The 24,386-nt window shown below is 56.4% G+C and overlaps 2 protein-coding genes across 3 annotated transcripts in view; one reads left to right on the top strand and one right to left on the bottom strand.

The window, feature by feature from the left end:
* Positions 1 to 821: 821 nt before the first annotated feature.
* BAP1 (BRCA1 associated deubiquitinase 1) lies at positions 822 to 13,337 on the top strand (the record flags this gene model as incomplete). Of its 2 annotated transcripts, none has more annotated exons than XM_082004413.1 (17): positions 822 to 858; positions 4,666 to 4,695; positions 4,797 to 4,851; positions 5,588 to 5,720; positions 6,110 to 6,229; positions 6,510 to 6,571; positions 6,658 to 6,800; positions 7,645 to 7,723; positions 8,488 to 8,611; positions 8,941 to 9,058; positions 9,429 to 9,616; positions 9,946 to 10,079; positions 10,695 to 11,167; positions 11,286 to 11,446; positions 12,194 to 12,286; positions 12,816 to 12,888; positions 13,204 to 13,337. In XM_082004413.1, 17 exons carry the CDS (start codon positions 822 to 824, stop codon positions 13,335 to 13,337), a joined length of 2,157 nt encoding a protein of 718 aa, XP_081860539.1. The 2 variants fall into 2 exon arrangements, with proteins under 2 accessions (XP_081860539.1, XP_081860540.1); XM_082004414.1 differs by having other exon boundaries at positions 11,286 to 11,392.
* A 1,457-nt stretch (positions 13,338 to 14,794) lies between these two features.
* Positions 14,795 to 24,386, bottom strand: part of DNAH1 (dynein axonemal heavy chain 1) — a 71,264-nt gene continuing 61,672 nt past the window's right edge. The window contains 18 exon segments of the mRNA XM_082004484.1: positions 14,795 to 15,222; positions 15,626 to 15,860; positions 16,287 to 16,493; positions 16,737 to 16,881; positions 17,274 to 17,404; positions 17,599 to 17,769; positions 18,544 to 18,720; positions 18,808 to 18,987; positions 19,423 to 19,593; positions 19,782 to 19,913; positions 20,357 to 20,515; positions 20,963 to 21,103; positions 21,517 to 21,717; positions 22,218 to 22,369; positions 23,012 to 23,207; positions 23,292 to 23,517; positions 23,626 to 23,786; positions 24,193 to 24,342. Coding sequence (XP_081860610.1) covers positions 15,101 to 15,222; positions 15,626 to 15,860; positions 16,287 to 16,493; positions 16,737 to 16,881; positions 17,274 to 17,404; positions 17,599 to 17,769; positions 18,544 to 18,720; positions 18,808 to 18,987; positions 19,423 to 19,593; positions 19,782 to 19,913; positions 20,357 to 20,515; positions 20,963 to 21,103; positions 21,517 to 21,717; positions 22,218 to 22,369; positions 23,012 to 23,207; positions 23,292 to 23,517; positions 23,626 to 23,786; positions 24,193 to 24,342 — 3,057 coding nt within the window. The 3' untranslated portion in view covers positions 14,795 to 15,100.

Consider the following 24,386-nt stretch of genomic DNA (forward strand, 5'->3'; position numbering starts at 1 on the left):
ATTTCCAGGGGCTGCATGAACATGAACCCACCCCCAGGGGGTGGAAGGAGACAACTTCGGTGGGCAGGTACAGCGCTGTGCCCCCCATCTCCTCTGCATGAGAGGAACAAGCCCTACCTGGGTCTTGGTGCTGCCGACTGAGCCCTGTCCCCGGAGCAGCAGCAGGGCGAGGGGAACGCTGGGGGACAGGGCTTGCGTGGGAACAGCCACAGAACAAAGCTGTGGTGGGGGGACGGGCGCAGCCGCGGATCCGGCTCCTATTTTTATCCCACTTCCTAAGGAAGCGCAGCGCAGGGGCGCCCGCTCACCCTGGGAGCCTTCCAGCCTCCCAGCCGGCGTACGTGGAGCTGCTGGCAGGGTCAGGGCCAGTATGGCCGGCCCCAGCCTCACCAGGAGCCCTCACACCTCAACGCAGGGCGGCCCAGTCCCCGACGACAAGCCCAAGCCCAGGCCCAGGCCCGGGTCCAGGCCCCTCGCCGCAGGCCACACGGGGCGGCCTAGGCTGCCGAGTCCGAGCTCCAGCCCCGGCCCGCAGTGCCTGCCGCCCTCCGCTTCCGGGGGAGGAGACCCCGGGGCGTGGCAGCGCGAGGCCCCGGCTCCTCGGGCCCTCCCAGGGCCTCGCCCGCCACCGCGGGACCTTTGTGGCGCCACCCCTGCCCCCCCTCCCCGGGACCGATGCGGCGCGGCGCGCGCTGGCGTCACGCGGCGTCGCGGCGCGATGACGCGTTGGGGCGGGCGACGGCGGCGACGGCGGCGGCGGGGCCCGGAGTCGGGGCGGGTGGCGGGGCCGGACATGGCGGCGCGGCCCGGCCCGCGGGAAGATGAATAAGGGCTGGCTGGAGCTGGAAAGCGACCCCGGTGAGCGGCGGGGACGGCAGCGGGCGCCGTGGCGGGGCTCTGAGGGACAGGCCGGGGTGGGGCCCGGGCCGGGGGCCTCAGGGGGGCAGGCCGCGGGAGGGGTGCACAGGTGAAGTTGGAGGGGGGCTTGGGGTGTGGGTTGCGTAGGCAGGGTTACGGGGTGAAGGCCTAGAGTGGGGGTAGGTGGGGTGGGAACAAGGGCTGATGAGGGCGTGCGGGGAGAGGAGGGCCTGGGGAGGGAAACCTGCTAAGGGGGTGCCTGGGGGCGCGGGCGGAGGGTCGGGAGGGCAGGCGAGGGTGTAGGACTGTGTGGGGCAGGGGTAATGTGGGTCTTGGTGGAAAGAGGGGGTTGTGGAGTATGGGACATAGCCCGTGGGGGGGCTAGGGAGCAGTTCTGGGGGTGTGGGGCAGAGAGAAAAGAGGATGTCAGGAGGCTGTGTATAGGGGTGCAGGTGTGGGATGAGGGCAGGGATGGGGTGAACGGGGCTGCAGGAGCATCGTGAGGGCTCAGAGTGGGGCCTGGGCAGTGGTAGCACTCGTATGTGCGGTCTGAGGTACCCCAGACACCTCTGTGTGTGATTTGTTAAATCCAGGGACCTTGGTGGAAAACACCTGAAGTGCTGCTGGGGTGTAGCATGACACATTCCTGTCATTTGTAAATACACCCTGAAATACCACTGAAGTGCAGGGAGAGCGTGCCTATGGGATGCCCCTTGCTACAGCAACAGCTTGGAGTGGCGATTGCCCCAGAGCTTCACAGGCGATTGAGAACAACCTGTGTCACTCGGGAGCACGTTTCAATCCTGTGCATGACAGATCCTGTCACTGCTTTGCAGCTGAGTGGGTGGGTCAAACCCTCTCCCCCAGGTAGCGCAGGAAATGGGCTGGAGAAGCTGGGATGGTGCCTGAGCATCCGGGAGCAGGACAGTCATGGGCGTCCCCTTCCTGCTGCGTCAGAGAAGGTGGTTTCTGTGATGGAGTTCTGGAGCTTGTTTTGTGTGTTAGGCTTGGAGGGTCGAAGCTGGTGTTGCCTGGGGATTTGGCTGCGCGTTGGTTTAACCTGTCTGAGTTGCTGTAGTGCAATTTGGGGTCGTCTTCTGGGAGGCTGAGAGGTGGTCTTTAGGGTCTGATGGTGTATTTTTGAGACTGTGGGTGAGGAAACTGGGACCCCTTGCATTATACTTGTCTTCTGGTGCTCAGCGAAGGATTCTCTCTGCTGTCGGTCCCCAGGCAACCCAGGTTTTGCTGCTTTTTGTTCTCTTTTTATTGGTACTCGGGAATTGCCAAAATCATTCCCATCCTCCCCCTTCTTCTTCATCATGACAATGCCAAAGACACGACATGGTTTGGATTCTTAGACCTGGGAAGGAAGGTTATTTGCTCAGAAGATAATCTGTCTGGGCAGAGGCGGGCTCTCAGCACGCCACAGCTGTGCTCCTTTGGATGTGTGGAAGTTTGGATGCAGAGGTGGGAGCTGGGACAGTGGTTAGGAAATGACCCGTGTGCTGCTCTTGGCCTTCAGCACATCCCATATGCTGCTCGGTCCTTGCCACAGGGCTTGGGACTGGAAATTCTTGGTGTTTACTGGTCACAAAGGGTCGATAGATCTGGATTTGTGCCCTCTACTGCGGCTGCTGCGCACAGAGGGGAGCCTTGGGAACCTCCAGGCTGCTGGTGTAGTGTTGTGTGTGCTTTTGGACACCAGAATGTTTCCTCCAGGTGACCCAGATAATTTGGGATGGGCGTTTCAGAGTGATGGCAGCAACAGGACTATGCCTTTTGTGGATGCTGAGGTAAAACAAAATATTGAAATGAAATGGAGGAAAACCATGGTTGGAAGGGACCCCGGAAGTCTTTGGCCCAAAGCAGAGCTGACTTCAAAGGCATTTCAGGTTGCTTGTGGCTGTGTCTGGTTGAATATGCCCAAGAAGGTGATTTCTGCGCCCCAGTCCCAGGGCTGACTATGCTGGTAGTGGAGAATTGTTTTTTTCTGGGTGTGTAGTCAGAGTTTCTCTTGGCTGCAGCTTGTTCTTGTTGCTTTGTCCTTCCACGGTGCACTCGGAGAAGTTTGGCTTCATCCTCCCTCTGGCTCCCCAGCAATGTTCATCAGACAGGAGGAAGACACGCGATGGCTGACTTCCCATCTCCCCCAGTGCAACCCTGCTGATCTGACGCGTGGTCCTGGAGAGCCGCTGTGGAGATGTGGGAGTGCTCTGGGCTGAGCCACAGCGAGCTTGGAAGTCCTACTTGGTCTTCTCCTTGTGATGGTATCTGCGGCAGCAGCGCTGCTTTTGACATTTACGGTTGTTTGTGTTTGCCAGGCTTTGCTCTGATGCAAATGTTCACTGGCTGCGAGGCAGAGCATCTGATACGGTTCACATCTTGCGTCGCACGTGTTTTGCCGTGATCAGTTGACTGTAACTTTTGAAATTGGAGAGCAAGTGAGGCTTTTGACTTTTGCGGAAGCTTTTACAATTGAGAGACTCTACCTATAAACAGCTGCGACTCCTGCTTCCGTAATGTACGTCATCTAAAGAGGGAACAAGACCCATGGCTGTAATGAGCGTCTGAAGACCCTCATGGTCTGCAAGGACTGTTTGCCCTAAGGGGGTGGCTGCAAAGAAGGCAAGGAGGCTGCGGCACTGCCTGACGTCTCTGTAGGTGTCACCTCTATGACACAGCCCTCCACGGCGTCAAGTATTTTGAGCAAAACCATCTCTGTCAGAAAGGTGCTGGGGTTTGGTGTAATGGTGTTGCACGGCAAGGATATTGTCACTGGTCTGAAGCATGTTTCATCCCACTGACAATCTTGTAAGAAATAAAATGTTTTCTGCTAAACTAATGAAGAACTTCTTGCTCCCAGAAATTTCCTCCCTATTTTAGTTGTTTTAACTTTGGTGTGGAAAGCCCAGGGCCCCCTGGGCTCTCCCCTTCTTGACTGAGCCAGTTACATCAGGTTCCTGAGATCCTTTGCTTACAGGGATGTTTCTCAGGATTGAGTCCTTCTTATTGATATTCCCTGGACTTCCTCCCAGGCTTTCAGCAGCCTTTATATGGGAGCGAAAGAAGCAGATTTATTATTCCAGTCTTGAGCTTGCTAGCTCTGCGTGCAGGGGGCCGCCTGAAGATTGGGCCAACTGCCTTTGCTACGGCATTGTAGTGGAAGCTGCTGCTCAGCTGCTGATGTCTAATAATCCTTCAGTCTCTTTGCCTCTGTATCCCTGGTTCTGTCCTGTAATGGGAATTTTGTAGTTAACTGGAGACAGGCTCTTGGATTCGGTCCCCCAGGAAAGAGGGAGATGAAGATGAGCCTTTCGGCCCTTGGACTTCCTCGCAGTCCTGTTGCTCTGAGCTGACTTTTCCTTCACTGGCTGTCTCTTACTTATAAGAACATAAATTATCTTCTTTTAAGGTATCCTGTGATCTGTTCAGCTGCGTTTCCCTCCAGTTAGAAGAGTGCGTGTCGTGCTGTTCTTGGTGGGGATTTACTTCTTGGCAGGTCATCTGCAGTGGGTCAGGATGTAGAAGATGGGTCTGGCTTTGTTGGTCTCTGGCAGGAGAAGGTTGATTCAGGTCCTCTCGAGGAAGAGGATGATGACTGGGGATGAAGGGAGACAGAGTACCTCTGTAGCAAGCCAGGGCTCATCAGCTTTGCTCTTGGGGAGTCAGTGTGATCCCGGTGCCGCTCTACTGTGGTTTTTCTGGCTGCGTCTTGGCCTGGGACTATGTGGGACCTTCAGAGGCCAGTGGCAGCTGCTTTCCTCTGCGTTCAGCCAGAAGTAACCTGTTGGTTTTGTTCCTTTCCAGGTCTCTTCACACTCCTGGTCGAAGATTTTGGTGAGTGCAAGAAAATTTCCTGAGAAGTCAGTTTTGTGCTTGGCATTACCCCTAAGTCCTTTCTGGTGGGCTTTACACCAGCTTCTGCCCTTTGTTTGCAGGGGTCAAGGGAGTGCAGGTTGAAGAGATTTATGATCTGCAGAGCAAATGCCAAGGGTAAGTCACAGGCATGAAAGTATGAGTTTTATTAAGCAGAATGCGTCTGCGGGCCTGGGAACTCATCACCAGGTGTTCAGAAGGGCCCATGTGAGCTTGTCGGTCATGGAGGTCAGCGTTGTAACGGATGAACCAGCAGTGCTTCATCAGATTTGGGGCAGGTGGGCAATCTCGTGCCTTGAGAATGACCTTGTGGGGCAGGTGGGTGACATACCTCAAGGGATTCATCTCCCTTTCCCCATGGAGGGGTGCAGTGCCAACTGGCGTGCTTCCAGCATGGGGTTTCTCCCTGTCTCAGTGCTTTGAAATGGCTCTGAGGCTGCCGCTTTCTTGAAAGCCGTTGTCTGAACTCCTCTTGAAAATGAATACAACTTATATTTAAAAGGAGGGGTCCTTTGATGTTCAGGTGTTCTTCTACAGGTCGGTCAGTGTCCAGAGGTGAATTTCACCTCCCGTTTCTCTGTCTTGAGCCTCTTAAGACCTGTCAAACCCCAAAGTTTTCAAGCTTGATTGTTGTCTGAGCCCAGAGCATCAGCGCAGGAGAGTGTCCTTGGTAATGTGGGGCTGGAGGAACTTGCGGCAGGGATGGTCACTTCCAGGAAGATGGGGCTGGTGGTTCTGTTTTTCCTCTCTGTCTTTGTTCTGCCTGTGGTTTGAAACAGAAGGTTTCTGGCACTGAGCAGCCCCAGTGATGTGGTCTGTCCAAAACGATGCAGCTGCTGACTTCTCTCCACAGCCCTGTATATGGGTTCATCTTCCTGTTCAAGTGGATTGAGGAGCGCAGATCACGTCGGAAGGTCTCTACCCTGGTGGATGAGACGTCGGTGATTGACGATGACATCGTTAATAACATGTTCTTTGCTCACCAGGTAGGCTGGAGGTGAGGGGGGAGGTGGACGGGTGTCTCGTGTGACACCTCAGGGAAGCAATGTGGGACTGAGAGGCTGCACTGCTCTTACTGGTCCTGAGGGCAGCTCCTCTTTCCTGGGAGTCTCTGCTGTGAGCTCCAGCTTGGAAGGAATCCAGTGAGAGCTGCGAGCCTCTCTGTGGCCTGCGCTGTGAGCAGATGCTCATGGGGGCATGGTGTGGCTCGCTAAAGGAGACTGACCTCCCTTCCTTTGAGAGCCAAGATCAAGTTGCTGCCCTCGCAGCTGGTTCTTGCGTCACTACTTTTCAGTTGATTATTGTCGACTCTGAGGGGTTGTTGAAGGTTTGCCTTGTTCCTGCTGGTTAAGATGGCCTTTTTGTCACCCTGCAGCTGATCCCCAATTCCTGTGCCACGCATGCCCTGCTGAGTGTCCTCCTGAACTGCAACAATGTCGACCTGGGCCCCACGCTGAGCCGCATGAAGGATTTCACCAAAGGATTCAGCCCTGAGGTAGGGGTGGGGTTGTGTGTTCTCTGCGTCTGTGATCAAAAGTCCTCTCTCCGAGCCTCAGACCTATCTTGAAGTCTGTGTTTCTCTCTAACTATAATTTATTTAGCAGAAATTGTCTGTTCTTTTAATCTTGGGTTTTACCTAAAACTCGGCAGAACTGAGGGTGTGCCTGAAAGTTGCTCTCCCAGTCCTGTGCATGGATGGAGGGAGTAGGGAGCTGGTGGGTGAAACATTTTCCTGTCACTTCTCAATTGTTTTCCTCTCTTGCTCTTCGCTGCAGAGTAAAGGCTATGCCATTGGCAACGCCCCAGAGCTGGCCAAGGCCCATAACAGCCATGCCAGGTGAGTGATGGGGTCTCTCGCAGCTCGCTTTCGCTGGTGGAGAAGGCAGACTCTCCGCTCACCTCTCGCCTCTCTTGCCCTCACAGGCCGGAGCCACGGCACTTGCCGGAAAAGCAGAACGGTATCAGCGCTGTGCGAACCATGGAGGCTTTTCATTTTGTCAGTTATGTCCCCATCAAGGGACGGCTGTTTGAGCTGGATGGGCTGAAGGTCTATCCCATTGACCACGGTAAGAGCCCACCTGTCCCTACTCGTTGATACAGTCGAATAGACACCCTGGTCTGTCCAAATGTATGTTTGGTTTGGGTTTTTTTTTCATTGCCCCTAAGTGTTAGCTGATGTTTGTGAAGAATTGCTCCAATGGCTCCCAGATTTGTCCTGAGTTTTGATAGCTCATTTTGGAGCCTATGCGCTGGGGACTGTGTCTAGAAGGCAATTATTTCTAAATGCATTGTTTTTTCCAGCCTTGCCATTTTCCTCCCCAGTTGCTCAGGATCACGAGGTCCTTCTGCAGCTCTGAAATAACTCAGTATCGCAAGCAGAAATTTATCTCCTCCTTACTCTCCTTGTGCCCAACAGGCCGTTGCGTGTTGAGGCACAAGGTCCCAACACAGATCCCAGCAGGCTGCTCGGGTTACTCCCTTCTCTTACACCTTGACCACTCAGTTCTGTCTTTTGGACACTTATTTATCCCCGCTAGGACTTTGTTTCTGTCTGTCAGGCCCTTTGGTAACATACCTGCTTCATGTACTTGGGTTACTTAAGCACGGCACCAGATCCAGTGGCAGGTGGATTTCCTTGGAGTTTCTGAGCCTGAGCCTGTGAATTGCTTGAGGTCTGTTCAAAATTCACCTTTCTGCCCTGCAGATAGCTCACGTTTTCCATTTGGAAGGCAGAGGCAGGGGCTTCCATGTATGGGCCTTCCTGCCTCCTGGGCCTCTTCTTGACTTCCTCTCTGATACGTAAGGGAGCTGGGAGATCACCTCTTGTGGGGATGGCAGGATCTGCTCTGTGAGTCTGAGGCAGGAGCCTTGGCCTGCTTTGCTAAGTCCAGCTCTGTCTTGTTATCACAGGTCCATGGGCTGACGACGAGGAATGGACAGACAAAGCCAGGAGAGTAATCATGGAGCGCATCGGCCTGGCCACTGCCGGGTAATGTCCTAGGCCATGCTGCAGGCACAGGCCCCTCGCCATTTTTCCCTGGATTATTTCTGCTGTGGTCTCTGTGCGGCAAGTTGTGGAAGTGGGAGTGGAGAATGTTGCTTGGGGAGAGGTGCAGGTGCACCGCCTCCTTGCTGTCTTTTGCCTGTAATTTTCCTGCCTTCAGTGCACGCAGAGAAGCTGTGCACTCTGTGCGAGTCCCTACAGAGTCTCTGCAAATGGCTGTGCAGGATAAGAGTGGCCAGATTAGGTCCCTATTTGCTGGAGTCCATGGGAGAAGGAATGGTGCTTCTGGTCCTGAGCTGGGCCTCTTGAATGCTTGGACATGAGGGTGACCAAGCGCTGGCACGGGTTGCCCAGAGAAGTTGTGGAGTCTCCATCCTTGGAGATACTCAGAAGATACTCATGGTCCTGGGCAGCCAGCTCTGGGTGACCCTGCTGGAGCAGGGGGTTGGAGCAGATGACCTCCACAGGTCCCTTCCCACCTCAATGAACCTGTGACTCTTGTGAAGGGAGTTTTGTGTTTTGGCTGAAGCAACCTTGCTCTGCTTCTTCAGCCAGTGTGAGTTTGACTTGGTTTTGGGGGAAAAGCCTCCTGTGTGCTGGTGTTAAACGCTGGGGCAGGGGAGGCACGGCCTGGAAAGAGCCCGCAGGAGGTGTGCAGGGTATGGCTGGCAGCCTGCAGGCCCCCCTTTGCTGGGAGACCAGCTTTGCACCCCCAGCTCGTGGCTGATGTCCGCTATCCCTTCCTGCAGGGAGCCGTACCATGACATCCGCTTCAACCTGATGGCGGTGGTGCCTGATCGGAGGATGAAGTATGAGTCCAAACTGCACATCCTGAAGATGAACCGCCAGACTGTGCTGGAGGCCTTGCAGCAGGTAGGACAGCCCAAGTGCTGAGGGAGTGCCAGCCTGGGGTGGGGATAGGCTCTGTCTTCAGGGCATCTCCCTGTGCTGTCGCCCTGGATTTTGTGGGTTTTTCTGGCCTTGGCAAATGTCTTCTGGGAAGAGGAGATAACCAGCCTCGTTTGGCCCTTTGCTGCTCACCTGGGAGGTTATCCATGGCATTGTCAGTTGATTGTGCACGTGCATGGGTGCTCGGCAGTTGGCTCACCCTCACAAATTCTTCTGCAGTGCTCGAATGGGAGGGATGTGATTTGGGTCACCCCGGTCTGGCACTCAGTTTCCATTTGTTGTTTGCCTTCAAGCTTATCCGAGTAACTCAGCCTGAGCTGATTCAGACCCAGAAGACTCAGGAGTCTCAGCCTCCTGAAGAGGCAAAGCCAGCCAGCAGCAAGACTGTGACTCCAGAGAGCACCCATCCAGGTAGAACCCCGTACCAGTGGTGTTGCCAGCCTGGCCTGCTGTGGAGTGAGCACAGGCTGGTGCCAACGGTGGGCTGACCTGGAGCTTGAGGCAGTTTTATGGCCACCTTCGCTTTCTTTTCTCCAAGACCAGCTCCATGAGCACTGTGCTGGGGTGTAGTAGATGCTTCTATGCCTGGGAGAAGCGTTGGAGTGATGGAGCTTGAAAACGGGAGGGCTTAAGCTTGGGGACACTGGCGACAGAATGGGAAGTGGGTGTGATGGTCTGGTGGAGCTCTTCTGCTACCCGGGGTGGGTAAGGGGTGGCAGAGGGCATTGAGTAAAAAGTGACGGTGCTGGTCATGAAAGGCTGGGCTGTGCTTGTATGGCAGATGGCACCGATGAGCCCACCAGCCAGGGCCACCCTGCGGCCACGCAGAGCCCACCCAACAAATCCAAACCGGTGGCAAAGACGTCAGTGAGCAGTATCAACGGGGCGCCTCCAGCAAACCCCAACCCCATCGTGCAGAGGTTGCCAGCCTTCCTGGATAATCACAACTACGCCAAGTCCCCCATGCAGGTATGCTGGAGCTCCTGGCCAGCAGCACGCCTGACGCGAGCCCAGTCCCTTGCCTCCCTGGGGCTATGGCTTTCAGCCAGACTATGCCCTTCCCCGGCCTTGCAGCCTGCCTGCCCTTGTGCTAGCCCAGGCTGGAAGGTGAGAGGGTAAAGACTGACCTGGCAAAAGAGGTTAGTGTTACGTGGGTCAACTGAGCAAGCATAGGGAAGAGTCCCGCGTCCCCTCTCGAAAGGGGCAAGCCCTGGTGCTCAGCTGGACCGAGGATGTGCCCACTGGGTTCTTCCTCTTCACCCTGCTGCTGGCAGGTCATCAGCAACGGTGTTTTGCAGGAGGAGGAAGACCTTGCGGCAGGAGTGGGTCGCAGCCGGGTCCCAGTCCGACAGCACCAGCAGTACTCGGATGATGAGGATGACTACGACGATGATGATGAGGAGGAAGTTCGTAACACCAACTCAGCCATCAGGTGACGGCTTGAGCTGAGGGTGGGAGGCAGGGGGGTGACGTTTGCAGAAGCACCAGCAGTGACTTCCTGATGTCTTTTCTGAGCACCAGGAGTTGTGTTAGAGCCCGCACCCATGCATGCAGCTAGGGCTCTTCGCCTCTTTTACTGTTCCCTCGCTGGATTTTGTGAAGCCTTTCTGTAGCTCTTCACAATCAACCCTGGATTTCGGCTGCCTTGAGTACGACTGTGTATGGCAGCAAGCTTTGGGGAACCGCAGTGCCCCAGCGCCAACTGCCCGCTCAGCTCACGGTGCCAGCGTTGGTGTGCTCAGACTGCTGTGAGGGTCAGGAAGGTGGGGTCACAGCGAGGGTGCTTTTGGGGCTTCTGGAAGAAGAGCAGGGGTACACAGCACCCTGTGCCTCCCTGTCTGCATAGGGGTACCTGCAGCTGAGCGGTTCAGTGGTGATGGGGTGCTGCCAGAGAAGCTGATGGCAGTGGGGGCAACCTGAGATGTTTCAGGCCGTGCTTCGTCCCAGCAGACAGCCTGGAGTGCCGAGTGTGGAGCTGGCAATGGCTGCGCTGGGGCCCTGCCTCCTTCGACCAGCTACTCACCTTCCCTGCTGTGTTCCTGGGCAGGTACAAAAGGAAGGGGCAGGTAAAGCAAGAGCACGTGGCGGGGGCTGCGGATGGCCAGCTCTCTGTCCTCCAGCCCAACACCATCAACGTCCTGGCTGAGAAGCTGAAGGAATCTCAAAAAGATCTTTCCATTCCCCTGTCCATCAAGACGAGCGGCGGAGGTGCTGCCGTGGCGGTGGTCACCCACTCCCAGCCCTCTCCCACCCCCAGCAACGAGAGCACAGACACCGCCTCGGAGATCGGCAGCGCTTTCAACTCCCCGCTGCGCTCTCCCATCCGCTCGGCCAACCCCACCCGCCCCTCCAGCCCCGTCACCTCCCACATCTCCAAGGTGCTCTTCGGCGAGGAGGACGGCCTGCTGCGTGTTGACTGCATGCGCTACAACAGGGCTGTCAGGGACCTGGGGCCCGTTATCAGCACCGGGCTGCTGCACCTGACAGAGGATGGTGTGTTCTGCCCGCTGGCTGTTGCAGGTAGGTGACGTTGGGGGGGTGACATCTTCCCTGTGGTGACAGGACAGTGTCCTTTGACTTTGGGAGTGGATGCCCGGTCCTTTGTGATGGCTCCTAATGCTTCTTTTCCCCCCTGCAGATGGGGGGAAAAGCTCCCCCCCTTCCCTCAAACCCGGTGAAGAGGCCCCAGTCGCAATCAAACTGGAGGAGAAGGAGGGCAGTGAGGCCAGTGACAGCAAAGAGAAGGTGGGACTTGGCAGGACCAGCGATCACCATGGGGGGGAAAAGTATTCTCCCAAGGTGAGTTTTGTGCTGCGACAGCCCTGGGAACGTGGAGCTCCGTGCGCTCGCCCAGAGACGCAGCAGCACTGGCAGTGACCGAACTGCATGTGCACGCTCTGTTGCTCGTGTGTTGCCGCAGCTGTGCCTCGAGGCGCAGGGCGGTGCAGGTTTTGTGCCTTGCGTCACCTCAGGGACATTTTCCTTGGCAGTGGGCAGAGCCGCTGTCTCCCACAGCTGCGATGTTTGCCGTGCTGTGCCCTCCTTTGGGCCAGCGGCTGGTGGGACCCTGCTCCCCCACATCCCAGCCTGCTGGTAACTTCACTGCCTGTCTGTGCCCTCCGACCAGGGACAGGACCAGGCTCAGGCAGCACAAGTGCATCGAGGGCTCCCTGGAGGAGAGCTGGCTACAAACAGTTTTACTCAAGAGGTCTTCAGATTTTGCTAGTGAGAAGCAGCAGGCCCTGGGGTGTTGTTCAGGCATGCGTGCCACACTTCCCCCGGTCCCAGGGCAGTGGGTACTTGTGCTTGGGCAGAACCCGGCTCCCCTGGGGCTGGCTGTAGTGCTGGCTGATGGATCACCCTCTGACTCAGAAATTCCTTACAATGAACTTTTTTAAATTTTCTTTTCTTTGCTTCCCCACACCCCAGCAAGGGTTTTTTGCTTTGATGAATCCTCCCTTTCCCAGCACAGAGAGGAACACCCACCAGTTCACCCTGCTGGCTCCTGGGCCGTATGCTCACGTTTGCTTTGCTTGGTCCTGGCAGGAGCTGCTGGCGCTGCTGAAGTGTGTGGAGGCAGAAATTGCAAACTACGAGGCCTGCCTGAAGGAGGAGGTGGAGAAGAGGAAGAAATTCAAGGTGTGTTTGTTGGTGGCTTGTTTGTATTGCCGATTTAGCATTCTGTCTGGGGTGTCGGTAAGTCAAGGTGGAGGGAGAGTAGTTCAGCTGAGAACAGCGATGGGGAGCATTCGGGGTGCCTTTCCTGTTACCAGACAGCCCTGTGGGGCAGAGCTCCTGCCAGGACAGGCCGAAGCCCCTGGGCAGCATGAACTTGCTTGAGGAGGGTGGTGGGGTGCTGCAGCTGGGCCACAGCTGAACAGCAGCACTGGCAGGGGGAGGGGGGAGTCTCTGCCCCCAGGCCTGGCAGGATTCCTCCCCTGCCCACCCTTGCCTCTCCCTAGCTGCCCTGTGGGAGTCCTGGCACCTGAACTGGGATGGGGGCAGTCCCAGTTGTGCGCTGGCTGGGGTGGGTCCCTTCCTGCTCTGGTCTCCTTGGCCTGTGGGCTGGGCCAGGCGTGCCAGTTGTTTGCCCCCTGTTAGCCGTGAGCAATCCTTTCTCCCTGCCACCCGTTTGTGGATTATTTGTGGATTTGTCATCTTTTTATAGATCGATGACCAGAGGAGAACCCACAACTACGATGAGTTCATCTGTACCTTCATCTCCATGCTGGCCCAGGAAGGTGAGCTGCACTGTGTGGCCGAGGGGATGGAGTGTGGGGTTCAGGTTCAGCTGGGGGAGCCGTACTGAGTGTGGCAGAACAGCAGCTGGGAGCCTGGGAAGCTCACCCTGCCCTGCTCCCTGCTTGTGCCCCGCCCTGGGCATGAGGTAGCACTCAGTCTGGGAGCCACATGTCTCCACGCTGTGTCCTTCTGATTTTTCAGTCCCAGGAGGAGCCCACTGGTGGGTTTTGGGCGAGAGAGGGAGGGCTGACCTCTGGCATGGGCAGTACCAGCACTCCAGCATGGCGCACGTCTGTCTGCCTCTCCCCCTGCAGGCATGCTGGCAAGCCTCGTGGAGCAGAACATCTCCGTCCGCAGGCGGCAGGGAGTCAGCATTGGCCGTCTGCACAAGCAGAGGAAGCCGGACCGCCGGAAACGCTCCCGCCCCTATAAAGCCAAGCGGCAGTAGCCTGGGAATCAAGACTGCAAGAAGCAGGAGCTGAGCTTTGTGGCTTTGGGCAGTGGCACTTGGATCTGTGTTACCCTTTGCCCAAGGAAGAGGCACCACAGTGACAAGCCCTTGGCCGAGGTGGAGCCTGGGGACAAAGAGAGATCGGGTTTTCCTCCGAGCCCGAGTTTTGAAAGGTGGAAATGCGTTGTCCTGAGGGGAGTCCAGTGTGGAGTGCCCAGCTGCCTGACCGTGCCATGGCAGCGCCCAGCGCCCATATCTCAGTGTCCTGCCTGAGGACTGTGGCAGGAGGGGAAGAGCCCACCTGCCTGGTAGCAGGTCTGGTGTGGTGGGAACACCGGCGCTGCCCACGTGAGGCTGTGCTGGCTGCAGCTGGCTGGGGCTTGTGTCCCCCTGTGGCCAGGCCTTCAGCTCTGTGCTTCCCCAGGACCTTCACAGCTGTGTTTTCTATCCCTCTCCCTCCCTTCCCCAAACTTATTTTTGGTTCTGACCCATGTTTTGGTCGTTGCTGAGCAAGGCAGCTCCTGGAGAGAGCCCATTCTCCCGCATCCCCCTCCTGCTCTGCTGCGCTGCTCCGTTCCCAGAGGTGGCTGATGCATGGCCAGATGGGTCCTGCCTTGCCCTGCCCTCGCTGCTCTGGGGATGGCAGCAGCCCCTGCCAGCGCAGCCAGGCTCCCCCCAGGCCACAGCAGCTCTGGTGCCAGGTGAGGATGGGTGGGGTCTTCGTGGTGGGGCTGGGAGGTGGTGCGTGGCTCTGCTGCCATGGCTGCCCTTTAGGGACCAGTGCCGAGGCCCTGGCAGTACCTGTGCATCACGCGGGGTTGCTCCAGGCCCATGCCCCAGTGAAACCCTGTGAATTATGAACAGACCAAGTTCATAGGGTGGCCTTGGTGCTGCTGGGCACGGCACCGGCGTGGACGTGGTGAAGCCTTTCAGCGTGGGGAGAGGCAATCTTTGCTGTGGTGCTCAAGGTGGGTCGGCAGTGGCAGGTGGGAGCAGTGGAGGGAGCCCAAAGCTGCCCCTAAGCCGCGGGACGGCTGCTAGCCCAGAGCTCGCTGGTGCGGGCAGCAGCCTCTTTCCTGCCGCCGCATGCGGGCCTGGCCTGCCTCTCGCCTGCTGCCTCCTACCAGCGCTCCTGCGCATGGTCTTCTCCTGCCTGGCCCCGGCAGAACTCTCAGAAGCCAGGGGTCAGCACCTCGCTCCAGAGGTATCCTGCGGCAGAGCTGGGGCCCAGGGGAGATGCCACAGGAGAGGACTGAATTGTGCAAATGTGGAAGTTTGTACAATCCATCTTGGCTATGGAATGAAACTGTTCTTTTGGTATTTGTTGAAGGGAAGAAAACCCTTCTGTCTCTTGCTGTGTCTAATACCAAGTTCTGTAAATAATGGATCTGTCTGAAGGAATAAAGCTATCCTGTAACAGCCAGCCGAGGCAGAGGTGTAGGAGGGAAGGGAGAGGGAGGAGGGAAGGGAGAGGGATGAGAGGCCTGTGTGTGGCTGGGAGCACCAAGTGCCTGCTCTGGGCCATATTGTCCCTGCTGGCCGCTCTTCTGTGGTGCTAAAAACTTGAGGTAATTGTGTGGGTTGCAACACCCACCAGGTGAGTGTGATGCTGGTGGGGCCAAACTCAATTTATTGACAGCTGAGAGGGCAGGAGGAGAGGGGGAGCAGCTGCTGGGCTCCTGGTGCCTGTCCTTGCTGCCTACCTCTGTGCAGGATGGCGGTGGCCCAGCTCAGGCCCTCATCTGGGTTGGGTTTTCTGGCTAGAAGTCCAGGGCGCAGATCAAGGCTGTGCCCCGTTTGATCCAGTGCTTCTGCGGCTTGTCTGTAGGGATCTCCACAGCAATCACGTAGTTGGTGGAGTGGCCTGTTGTTGACAGTGTGCCTGTAATGGGGGAAGCAAGGGAGAGAGGGTGGTACTGCAGCCTTGGCTGCTGCACGCTGGCCAGGGAGGCGATACAGGTTGCCCCATGTGAGATCCCCTGTCCCAGCCCCATGCTAGGTGACAGGCTGAGCAGGGCTGGGGGAAACAGGCTTGTGTATTTTCGGGTGTGGGCCTGAGGGGAGCCTGGCCAGAGGTGCTGCTGCATCGCCAGGGTGCCTGGCTGCTCCATCTCCATGGCCACAGCAGGAGAAATTGTTTTTCTCCCTGGATGGTCTCAGCCAGCAGTGCCTCGCTCCATGCCAGTGTGTGGCACGAGGAACTCCTGCAGCCTCTCCTGGGCTCCCATTCCTAGCTGCTTCTACACTCTCCCTTGCTTCTAGAGAGCTGTCTTTAGGGCACCTACCTGCGCGAGTGAGAGTCTTATAGATTGGGCACAGGTAGGTGCCGGTGGCTGGAGGCTTGTGGTTGGGGACAGGATGCAGCCAGATGACTGCCATCTCCGTGTAAAGCTCCTTGGGGCGTGACTCCACCAGCTGAAACGCAGCGGGGTCCCAGCGGGCGCCTTCGAGAAACAAGCCGTGGATGTAGCAACCTTCGTCAGGAGGGCGAGTGAGCTCGCTCACTGACTCCTTCATTACCTGCAGAGGAGAGCGGGCCCAGGGCCCTGATCAAGGCGCATCCCTGGAGGGGACCTAAGGACCCCCTTAAGCTGCTCCTAGTGAAGTCAGCACTGCCAAAGGGGTGCCTGCCCCAGCTCTCCAATGGGCTGGGCTGGGTTTTCTGGCATCTCGCATCGTGAGGCTGTGGGGCAGCCTGTGGCGAAGACTGCGGAGAGGGATGTGAGCAGGTCTGGAGAGGCAGAGAAGCCTCTGCTTGCCCTGTCTGGCAGTGTGCGTGGGTGTATCTGAGCACAAAGGGGCTGATGGGGTCCATGGGCAGCTGTGCAGCTAGTGGCTTCGCCTCTTCAGCAGGTCAGAGGGCTAGAACTGCCGCCTTTGTGGCTTTCTAGCAGCAGATTCCCCAAAAATCCAGAAAAATCCAGAGCCTCTGGCTGACTTACTAACCTTGAAGCTAAATGAGATGGTGTCGATGGAGATGACAGACTTCCTGGCGAAGTTCTGCAGTGTCCCGGTGAGGAAAGCCTGGGGGAAGAAGAACCCACTGATCCAGAACACAGAGGGGATCCCGTGGCTGATCCACTTCTGCAGGAATTCAATTCGCTGCACCAAGTCGTTCACCCAGGACGCCAAGGGCTTCAGTGACGGGTAGGCCTGCGGGATACCCACCGAGGAAGGTGTTGAATACAATCCAGGACATGCTAGACCTTGCAGCCCAGTTGCTGACAGCTGCCCAGGGATTCATCCAGCCTGGGGCTGGGAACAGCTGCGAGCTGCACTAGGCAGGAGACATCTCCGTGCCAGGGGAGCACAGCCCAGTCCAGCTCTGTGGTTGATGACCCATTCCCCTGGTTCAGGTGAATTCCTGCGGGCAGCTGGGCTGGCCGGGCCACGCACCTTGGCATTCCACATCTCGGGGACAGTGTTGTTGTACAAGCTGCTGGCCATCAGCTCCAGCCGAGAGGACATCACGACCAGGCCCTTGAGAGCTTTCAGCAAATCCCTCAGGGTCTGAGCAATCACCTCCAGGAGCCTGTTGTACCTACACAGAAAGAGCAGAGGGAGCAGAGTGACTCAGTGCAGTGGTTTAGCGCCCACGTCTGCCCAGAGAGGGCATGGATCTCTGCACAGCGAGTGAAGTTCTTCCATGTAGCCCCCAGCCCCATTCCTCTTTAGCGGGGTCTCATAGCTGCCCCCCTAGCCCTGAATTGTTGACAGTAGTGGATGGAGACACTGATCAGTCCCCACAGGACAGGGATCAGCTAAAGGTCTTGGCTGGGACAACATAGCTGTTAGCGTGGCTGCCAACCCCATGGCCATGCTCAGCCATGAAGTTCCTCAAAGGTGGGTGGGAACAGGGCCCTGCATATCTCTGCTGTTCCCCAAGGGACCAGCCGGTTAGTGGCTCAGGACTTGACCCCACAGGGGTTTTACCTGATCACCTCCTGTACCAGCACTGTGTTCATGGACTCTTCATAGAGCAGCGGGTATTTGTGGATCACCTCCTGCAGGTTCATGGGGGCAGGCAGCTTTGCCAGGATGTCCTTGGAGGTCTCATCCACAAGCTGGAAGGCAGACAGCAAGTGGGTGAGCATCCTCCCGGCCATGGCTGCCGAGAAGGGGGAGAGCTAATACCTGGAGGGCAGTGCCACTGCTGGCACCCAGCAGGCAGGGTGGCACCTGCTGGGAGCTGGTGTTTGTGCTGGCTGCCTGTACTGGGTGCTGGCTGCCAGAGCAGTGACAGGATCAGGGCACCCACCTCCTCCCTGCTGCAGCCTCCCAGTGTGAAGGTCTTGGGTTGCAGCTGCATAATGGCCCCCAGCAGAGCAAAGGTCTCGTTCTGAGCGAAGGTGATATTGGCATTGTCGTGTAAACCAAAGAGCTCTGGGCTATCGTTGAGTGGCAGGCTCTTGATGTACTGGAGGTAGCCCTGGAGAAGAATCCACACAGGCTGTGAGTCCAAGAGCACACGGATAAAGCTCTGGTGCCCCTTTGGGCTGCTACGGGCCTGGCGTGAAAGAAATGACTAAGCCAGCATTGCTGGATAAACTAAACCCAGCAGATTTAAACCCAGCAAATCAGACTCAGTTGGGAGATATTCCTTGTCTTGGTGTTTTGAGATTCATTCATCTGACTTACACAGCTCTCACAGGCAGGAAACACAACTCACAGCTTTGACTTAGGGACAGCTTACGTGTGCCCAGAGCAACGCTTGCTGACGCAGGACTCAGGCTGCTGGGGAGGCTGATGCAGGGGCAGCTCCTCCGAGCCAGGTTTGGTGGCTGAGTGGAGGCCATGGCCACGGTTTGCGGTCTGGCTGGGGAGTTAAATCGCACTTGTGTTAGAAGCAAACACAGGCTATGAGAATGGGCTGCTTGGCAGTGAGCTTCCTGCTGTGTCTCCTGCAGAGCCCCTTGGGTGTCTTAGGTATGTGATACCAAAATGGTTCAGAGTACAAAAGCTTTCAGCTGGGGAACTATGGTGATAGCTGCTACTATCTCCTGTGCACAAGGACAAGATTTTCCTCTTGTTGCTTGAAGCAGATGCAGCTTCCTCAAAGCAGCTGAAGATACCCAGGTTCTTACAAACTTACATTCCCCCAGGGAACTGGAAATGCAGTGGATTTCAGGGAGGAGTAGATCCCCTTTGCACTATGACGATTCCCCTGGATCTCTGAGCTGCCATTTGTTGCTTGAGTACTTACGTCGAGGTCAGAAGAGGTACCGATCTGCTTGTAGATCCCCGATTCGGAATAGGCAAACTCAGGAATTAAAACCTCAGGCTTGTAGAAATCTTCCAAAATACTCATGATGCAGCGCCTGTCCCAGTCGTCAGTCACACGTCCGCCGTAGTTGATCTCCCCAGCTGTGTACTTCAGAACCTGTGAGGGAGCCCACCACGGCTTTCCAACCCGCACGTGCTTCATGAGCCTGTTCCCTCCACAGGAGGGGCCAGCTCACGCACTTACCTTGTACGGGATGTCTGTGTATTCGGTCAAGAACATCTGTAGCTGACTGATGCAGATGCGGAGGTCTCCATCTGTGAACTCATAGGGGACGTTGAAGCCCAAAGGCCCAAACTTTCTCCTCTCCAGCATGTTCCCATGGAAGAAGCAAAGTGACAGCAACAGGGATTTAAACTCTGCGACCTGTGGGCAGGAGGGCAGGGAGAGGAGGTGCTCAGCTTGGGAGGAGGCATCCTTGGGTGGGGTCAGTTCCTGCTGGGACCTGGCAGAGGAGATGTGCCAATTCAGCAGTGCCAGATGGAGCTTGGAGAGGTGGAAACCTCAGTCAGGCTGCTGTGCTGGGGAAAGCTGTGGCCCACTCCCTTACTTAGAGGGATGCAAGTGTATTATGCCAGGCCTCCGCAATCCTGTTGCTTCAGTTTCTGAAAATGAAACTTCTAATTGGCTCATCACAGAGTAGGTGTGGGCTTATGAGAAATACCGCCAGCCCTTCTCTAGCACATCAGAGCTCTAGCGGAGAGGATCTATGCCTGCAGAGGAGCAACATCCAGGAGGAGAGCATAGATTGGAGCGGGCGTGGGCTGGGGACACCAAATCAGAGTACAACCTGGGTCTTACCTTGGGGCAAGAATTCAAGAAGTCATCACTGAAACTAATGTAGGACTTTAGCAGGTTGGCCTTGACCCCGCGGGGGGGCTCAATGGTCATCTTGGAGCCATTCTGGAGGATGGACACAGGGAAGTGGTTGCTCGGTAGACTCGTGAGCCAGAGGCGAAAGTCCTGATGCACCTGGAAATCGAGAAGGTAGCAACTGCTCAGAGGGCACAGGCACAGCCACTTCAGCTGCTCCTGCACTGACCCTCTAGTTCTACAGGGAACCTGTGGATGGGATTGAACTAGACCTGAGCTCCTCCCAGGGCTCCAGCCTCCTGCCTGTTACCCTCAGAGTGGGCAGGCGGCTCAGTACATCAGCTCACCGTGCTGGGGTCGATGCCCTCGACGAGTCTCTCCAGTGAAGGCATCCAGCTGGGGGCCAGGTGGCAGTTCTGGAAGAAGACCCAGTTGCCCTGTTCCATGGCACTGTGTATCATGGCTTCAGCACGGGAGCCCTGAGGAGGCAGATGAGAAGAGCTCAGAGACCTTAGTCCGTCATGGGTTGTGCCCTGCTGAGCTGGACAGGGAGACAGCTGCTCGGTGGAGGGACCACTTTCCAGAGCTACAGCCTGGCTTTGTCCCCATGGCTCAACTGGATCTTTGCTGCCTGATGGCACAGCAAAGGGTCTTCTACAGCTTTTGCAAGCCTGTGTGGGAGGGTGGCGGGAATGGAAGAACTGGGATGGATTCAGGAAGTTTGAGGGTACTATAGGGGGAACTGCTGCAGGCCCCCCACCGAACTGGCTCCTCCAGCTAGCGGAAGGTTGGTGAGTAAGGACCCTGGGGCAGGAGGGTGTTTTTGCTGTGCTGCAAGGGTGTTTGACCTACTTCGAGCTAGGTGAGATCGCTGGCAGTGCCAGCAGGACAATGCTGCCCCAGATGGGCACTGGCAGCTTACCTGGCCTTGGCCCAGAGAAATGGCAGACAGCTTTTGAGAGAACTTCATTTCTTCAGCAAACTTGTAGAGGTCAGCAGCAGGGTCAGTGCCTGGGGACAGCACGAACACCAGGGGTGTGGTGGCAGTGGACTCCCTGAAGATAACTGAGAGGTCAGTGGTCTGCAACACAGAAAGTTGGTTGGAGTGGAGGGGCCATAGTGGCACCACATGCAGCACCTCCTCACCCTGCCTGGTCTCCAGCTCCTCTCCAAGGCACTGGCGTGCTCTTGGGTGCTGAGGCCAGAAACATGTTCAGTAAGGGCCTAGTACCACTCTCCTCTGTCAGCATTAGGATCAGGGCAGTAACTACTTTCCCATTTGTCAATCAAACTCTTCCCTTGTATGCCTGCACTATCTGCCCCCTCCTAGTGTGGTTTAACTGGTGGACATTAGGTAGGATATCCCTCGTCTAGTAACAGAAGTGTTTCCCCAGCTGTGGGAACACTGTGGCTGCAGAGGCACAAGCATCCTCACTGCAACTGGAAAATGCTGACAGCTCATTTACAGCAAGCTCGAGGCCTCCTGCCCCACTCCTGGCCCCACCAGCACTTCCTTTTGCCTGGTTACCTGCGGCTCAATGAAGTGCCGATCCAGGTTCAGTGCTACAAAGTCCTGCATGGCGTTGGTGATCTTATCTCCCCGCAGACACCTTAGAACCAGCAGCTTCTGGAAGGCATCAAGTTCAGCTTCCCACTTCCCGGGCAGGGGCTCTCTGAAAAGCAATTAAATGCATTTTGGGGGGATCCTGCAGCTCCCCAAGAAGCACCCAAGTTGCCTGCAGGCATCCATGGGGGTTTCAGAAGGGACAGGGACCTTCGAGTCACTTGGCTGAGGTTGCTGTCTGTTGCTTTGAAACCATCAGCAGGCAAACCAGAGCTGCTTCCACTGGGGAAGCACCAAATACTGCTGGGCTAAGGCATCGTGTGGCTCTGCCTTGGGCAAACAACATGTACAGGCAAGGGCCACCCATGAGGAGACAAGGCAATGCCTCATCCTCTCCCTTGTGTGGCACTGCACTGGGAGCAGAGCCGGCACTGTGGCTGTATTGGCTCCTCTTGCTCTCCCAGGGACACCGTTACCTGCCGGGTGCAGTACAGCTAAGCTGGCAAAGCAGGGGGCACTTGCCTGTGGGGCTCAGGGCTGTCAAAAATGGCCTTGAATGCTACAAGGTTGGCTGCAAAATCATCAGCGAAGCTGGAGAAATTCTTCAGGCTGCTCAAGGCCAGGATGTCTCCCCACGCTCTCTCGTACAGCCAGGCTGGAGCGGGGTTCTCCCTCATCTCCTTTATGGACCCTCCTGACAGCAGATACCGCCATTCGTCCTGGGAACAGGATGGGACGTGGTCATAGATTATAACCTACCTGCCTGGGCCTGAGGCATGTGGGTTTGTGCCATAAACAGCTAAAATCCTGCAGTAACTTTCTGGCTGCCTGTCCTGCCAGGTGTGTGTGTCAAGGTGTAAGTGAACTGGAGGGTCTGGTAAGATCAACATCACTGTTCAGCTGCCACTAGCTTTTCTCGGTCTTCTAGTCCCTACCTGCTCCCTCCAAACTGGCTAACCTTTGCAGCAGTCTGGCAGCAAACTGGCAAAAGCTGCAGGTGATTTAGGCTAGGCAGCTCTGCATGTAGACACAGGGAAAGGTTTGAGATCTGAGTGAAGAGAGAGGCCCTGGATTTGCTCACCAGCCCACCAAGCCTGCCCCCAGCCCCAAGGAACAAGGCTCCTTTTCCACCCCAGTAGGCTATTCTAGGGGGGCTGAATGGGCTGGTCTTGAGTTGCCCTGATGGGATCCCATCAAATGACCAAGGTTACTTGCTCACCATATCAATCTGCCCATCATTCATCAGAATCCGGATGCAAACCAGGAAGGCAAACATGAGCTTGTGCTTCTCAAAGAGGCTACGACACACATTGCTGTAGAGACTGAAGGTGATATAGTTGTTGATGTTCACAATCCGGTCCTTCACAGTGTCTGAAAAAAAGGCAAGAACCAGACAAGGGTGGTGGGTGCTACAGGTGATGTGGAGGGTGCTCTCCATGTCAGCTGTCGGTTCCTGGTCATGGGGCACACCTGCACAGGAAGAACAGACGCTGCTCTCAAACATAGACTTGGCACAGAAACCCCTGTGAAAGCACAAGGCTGAGAGGTTCAGTATGCAGAAGAAAACACTGCCCCAGTACTGGGAGGGAGTCCACACTGCACCACGGCAGCCGACATGGGCCCAGCCACCACCATTCTGGCTAACACACGCTGCTGGGCAGGGAAAGCTGCCCCCAGCTTGGCACCAGCAGCCAGGACCTGTGCGTGCAGGCACCTCTGTGACAAGCAGAGCCACACCATTACCAGGACAGCAGGTACCTTGCCTGTGCCCTGGCACTTACATCCCTCCCGCCTGGTCAGACTGGGCAGCAGAGAAGTAAGTGGGGAAGAGAACAGAGTGCAGGCTGCGACCACATCTTCCCTCACCATGTGGTCCCAGCACTGGACCATGCCGAGAGTCAATGCAAGCAGCCATGTTGGCCTTGACTCTGCAGGCGACCTAGCTTCTACTGCCGCTAGACCGGGAATGTAGGGTGAGGAAGAGGATAGGAGGGGGCTGTTCTGGGCAGGCACCTGCTCTCTCAGAGTTACTGATCCCCATTAGGAAGATGTTGAGGAACCACTCAAGTGAGTACTGGTACATGGGGTCCACATTGGACAGGTCTGAGACACAGAAGTAGAGGATCTGTGAGCGGATGGCCACGGGCACATACTGCAGGCGAGTGATGTTGATGTCCTTCTCTGTCTGCTCTGCCACCATTACCTTGGCCTGGAGGACAGAAGAGATGTCATGGTTAGTGCAGTGCTGGCAGGGGATGCATAGCTGCAGGAGGAAAGCACCTCCACCTCTGACCTGGATCTCTCCCGCCTTGAGCTTGGATGCCTCCAGCACTTTGATGAGCTCCAAGTCATCTACAGGGTTTCCTTCAGAAGTGCTGAGCCGATACAGGATCTGGTCTTCTATCTCCTTCAGCTCCTGATGCATCTTGGCATTGCTAACAATTAGCTGGTTTCTAGCTTCTTCTAAGTCAGGCCGCTCTGCAGCCACCACTTCTCCCAGCAGTTGGTCTTCCAAGCCACTACAACAAAAGCCATGGAAGTGAGGGTGGGGGCAACAGGCCTGAGGGTTTAAAGACTGCAAGGAATGAGGCGGAGCAGCATGGGAAGCTAATGGGGTAAGCAAGTACCTGGGTGAGAGGGTGAAGTTGATGAGAGTGAGCTTTGTGGAGACCTCAGGGCTGTAGTGAGGGTTGGGCAGGTTGGTGGTGATGTACATCTTGAAACCCTCATGGTAAGGGATCACTGTATCCCCCAGCTTCAGCATGGTGTTGCCTTGCTGTTTATAAGTCTGTACCGGAGAGGGACAAATACATGAAGGCTGGGATAGCTACCTCTTGTGAGGGAAGGCATCCTGCTGTGCATTGGGCTCTGTAGAGAGGAATGAGTCTGAAGGCTCTCTGGACAGAGGAACTCAAAGCCACCCAGCATTCTTGAAGACCTGAACTTGAATAGAGCAGTTGCATTCCATGCCCCTGTCTCCAAGGCAAAAACACCTGCTGGCAGGAGACCAGGGAGTGCAGGAGGCTGCCAACATGCTGGAGCCCTGGTCAAGACACACAGCGTAGAACAGGCAGCATCCATGTAAGTGCTACCTGCCCAGAGAGACCTACAAACCCACTGTGCCCTAGCCAGATACTCCCTTACAGCCCAGCCAGGTATCCACCGCCCCTCCTCGCCAGGGTGAGACACAGGACCTGTTTCAGCAGGACAGGCTCAAGGGCTGGATCCAGCTCATCACCGACATTCTCCAGCAGGAAGGGCTTCCCAAAGGTAATGGCATTTTCCAGACTGCAGAGGAAATCCCGGTCACTTAGCTTGGCCACCTCCAAGCTGTTCACCTTCTCCTGAAAGACAGCAGGGAAGAGCAGGGTCCTTGCAGCATCCTGCC

The sequence above is a fragment of the Phaethon aethereus genome (assembly GCF_964289735.1).
Source record: "Phaethon aethereus genome assembly, chromosome: 11".
NCBI lineage: Eukaryota > Metazoa > Chordata > Aves > Phaethontiformes > Phaethontidae > Phaethon > Phaethon aethereus.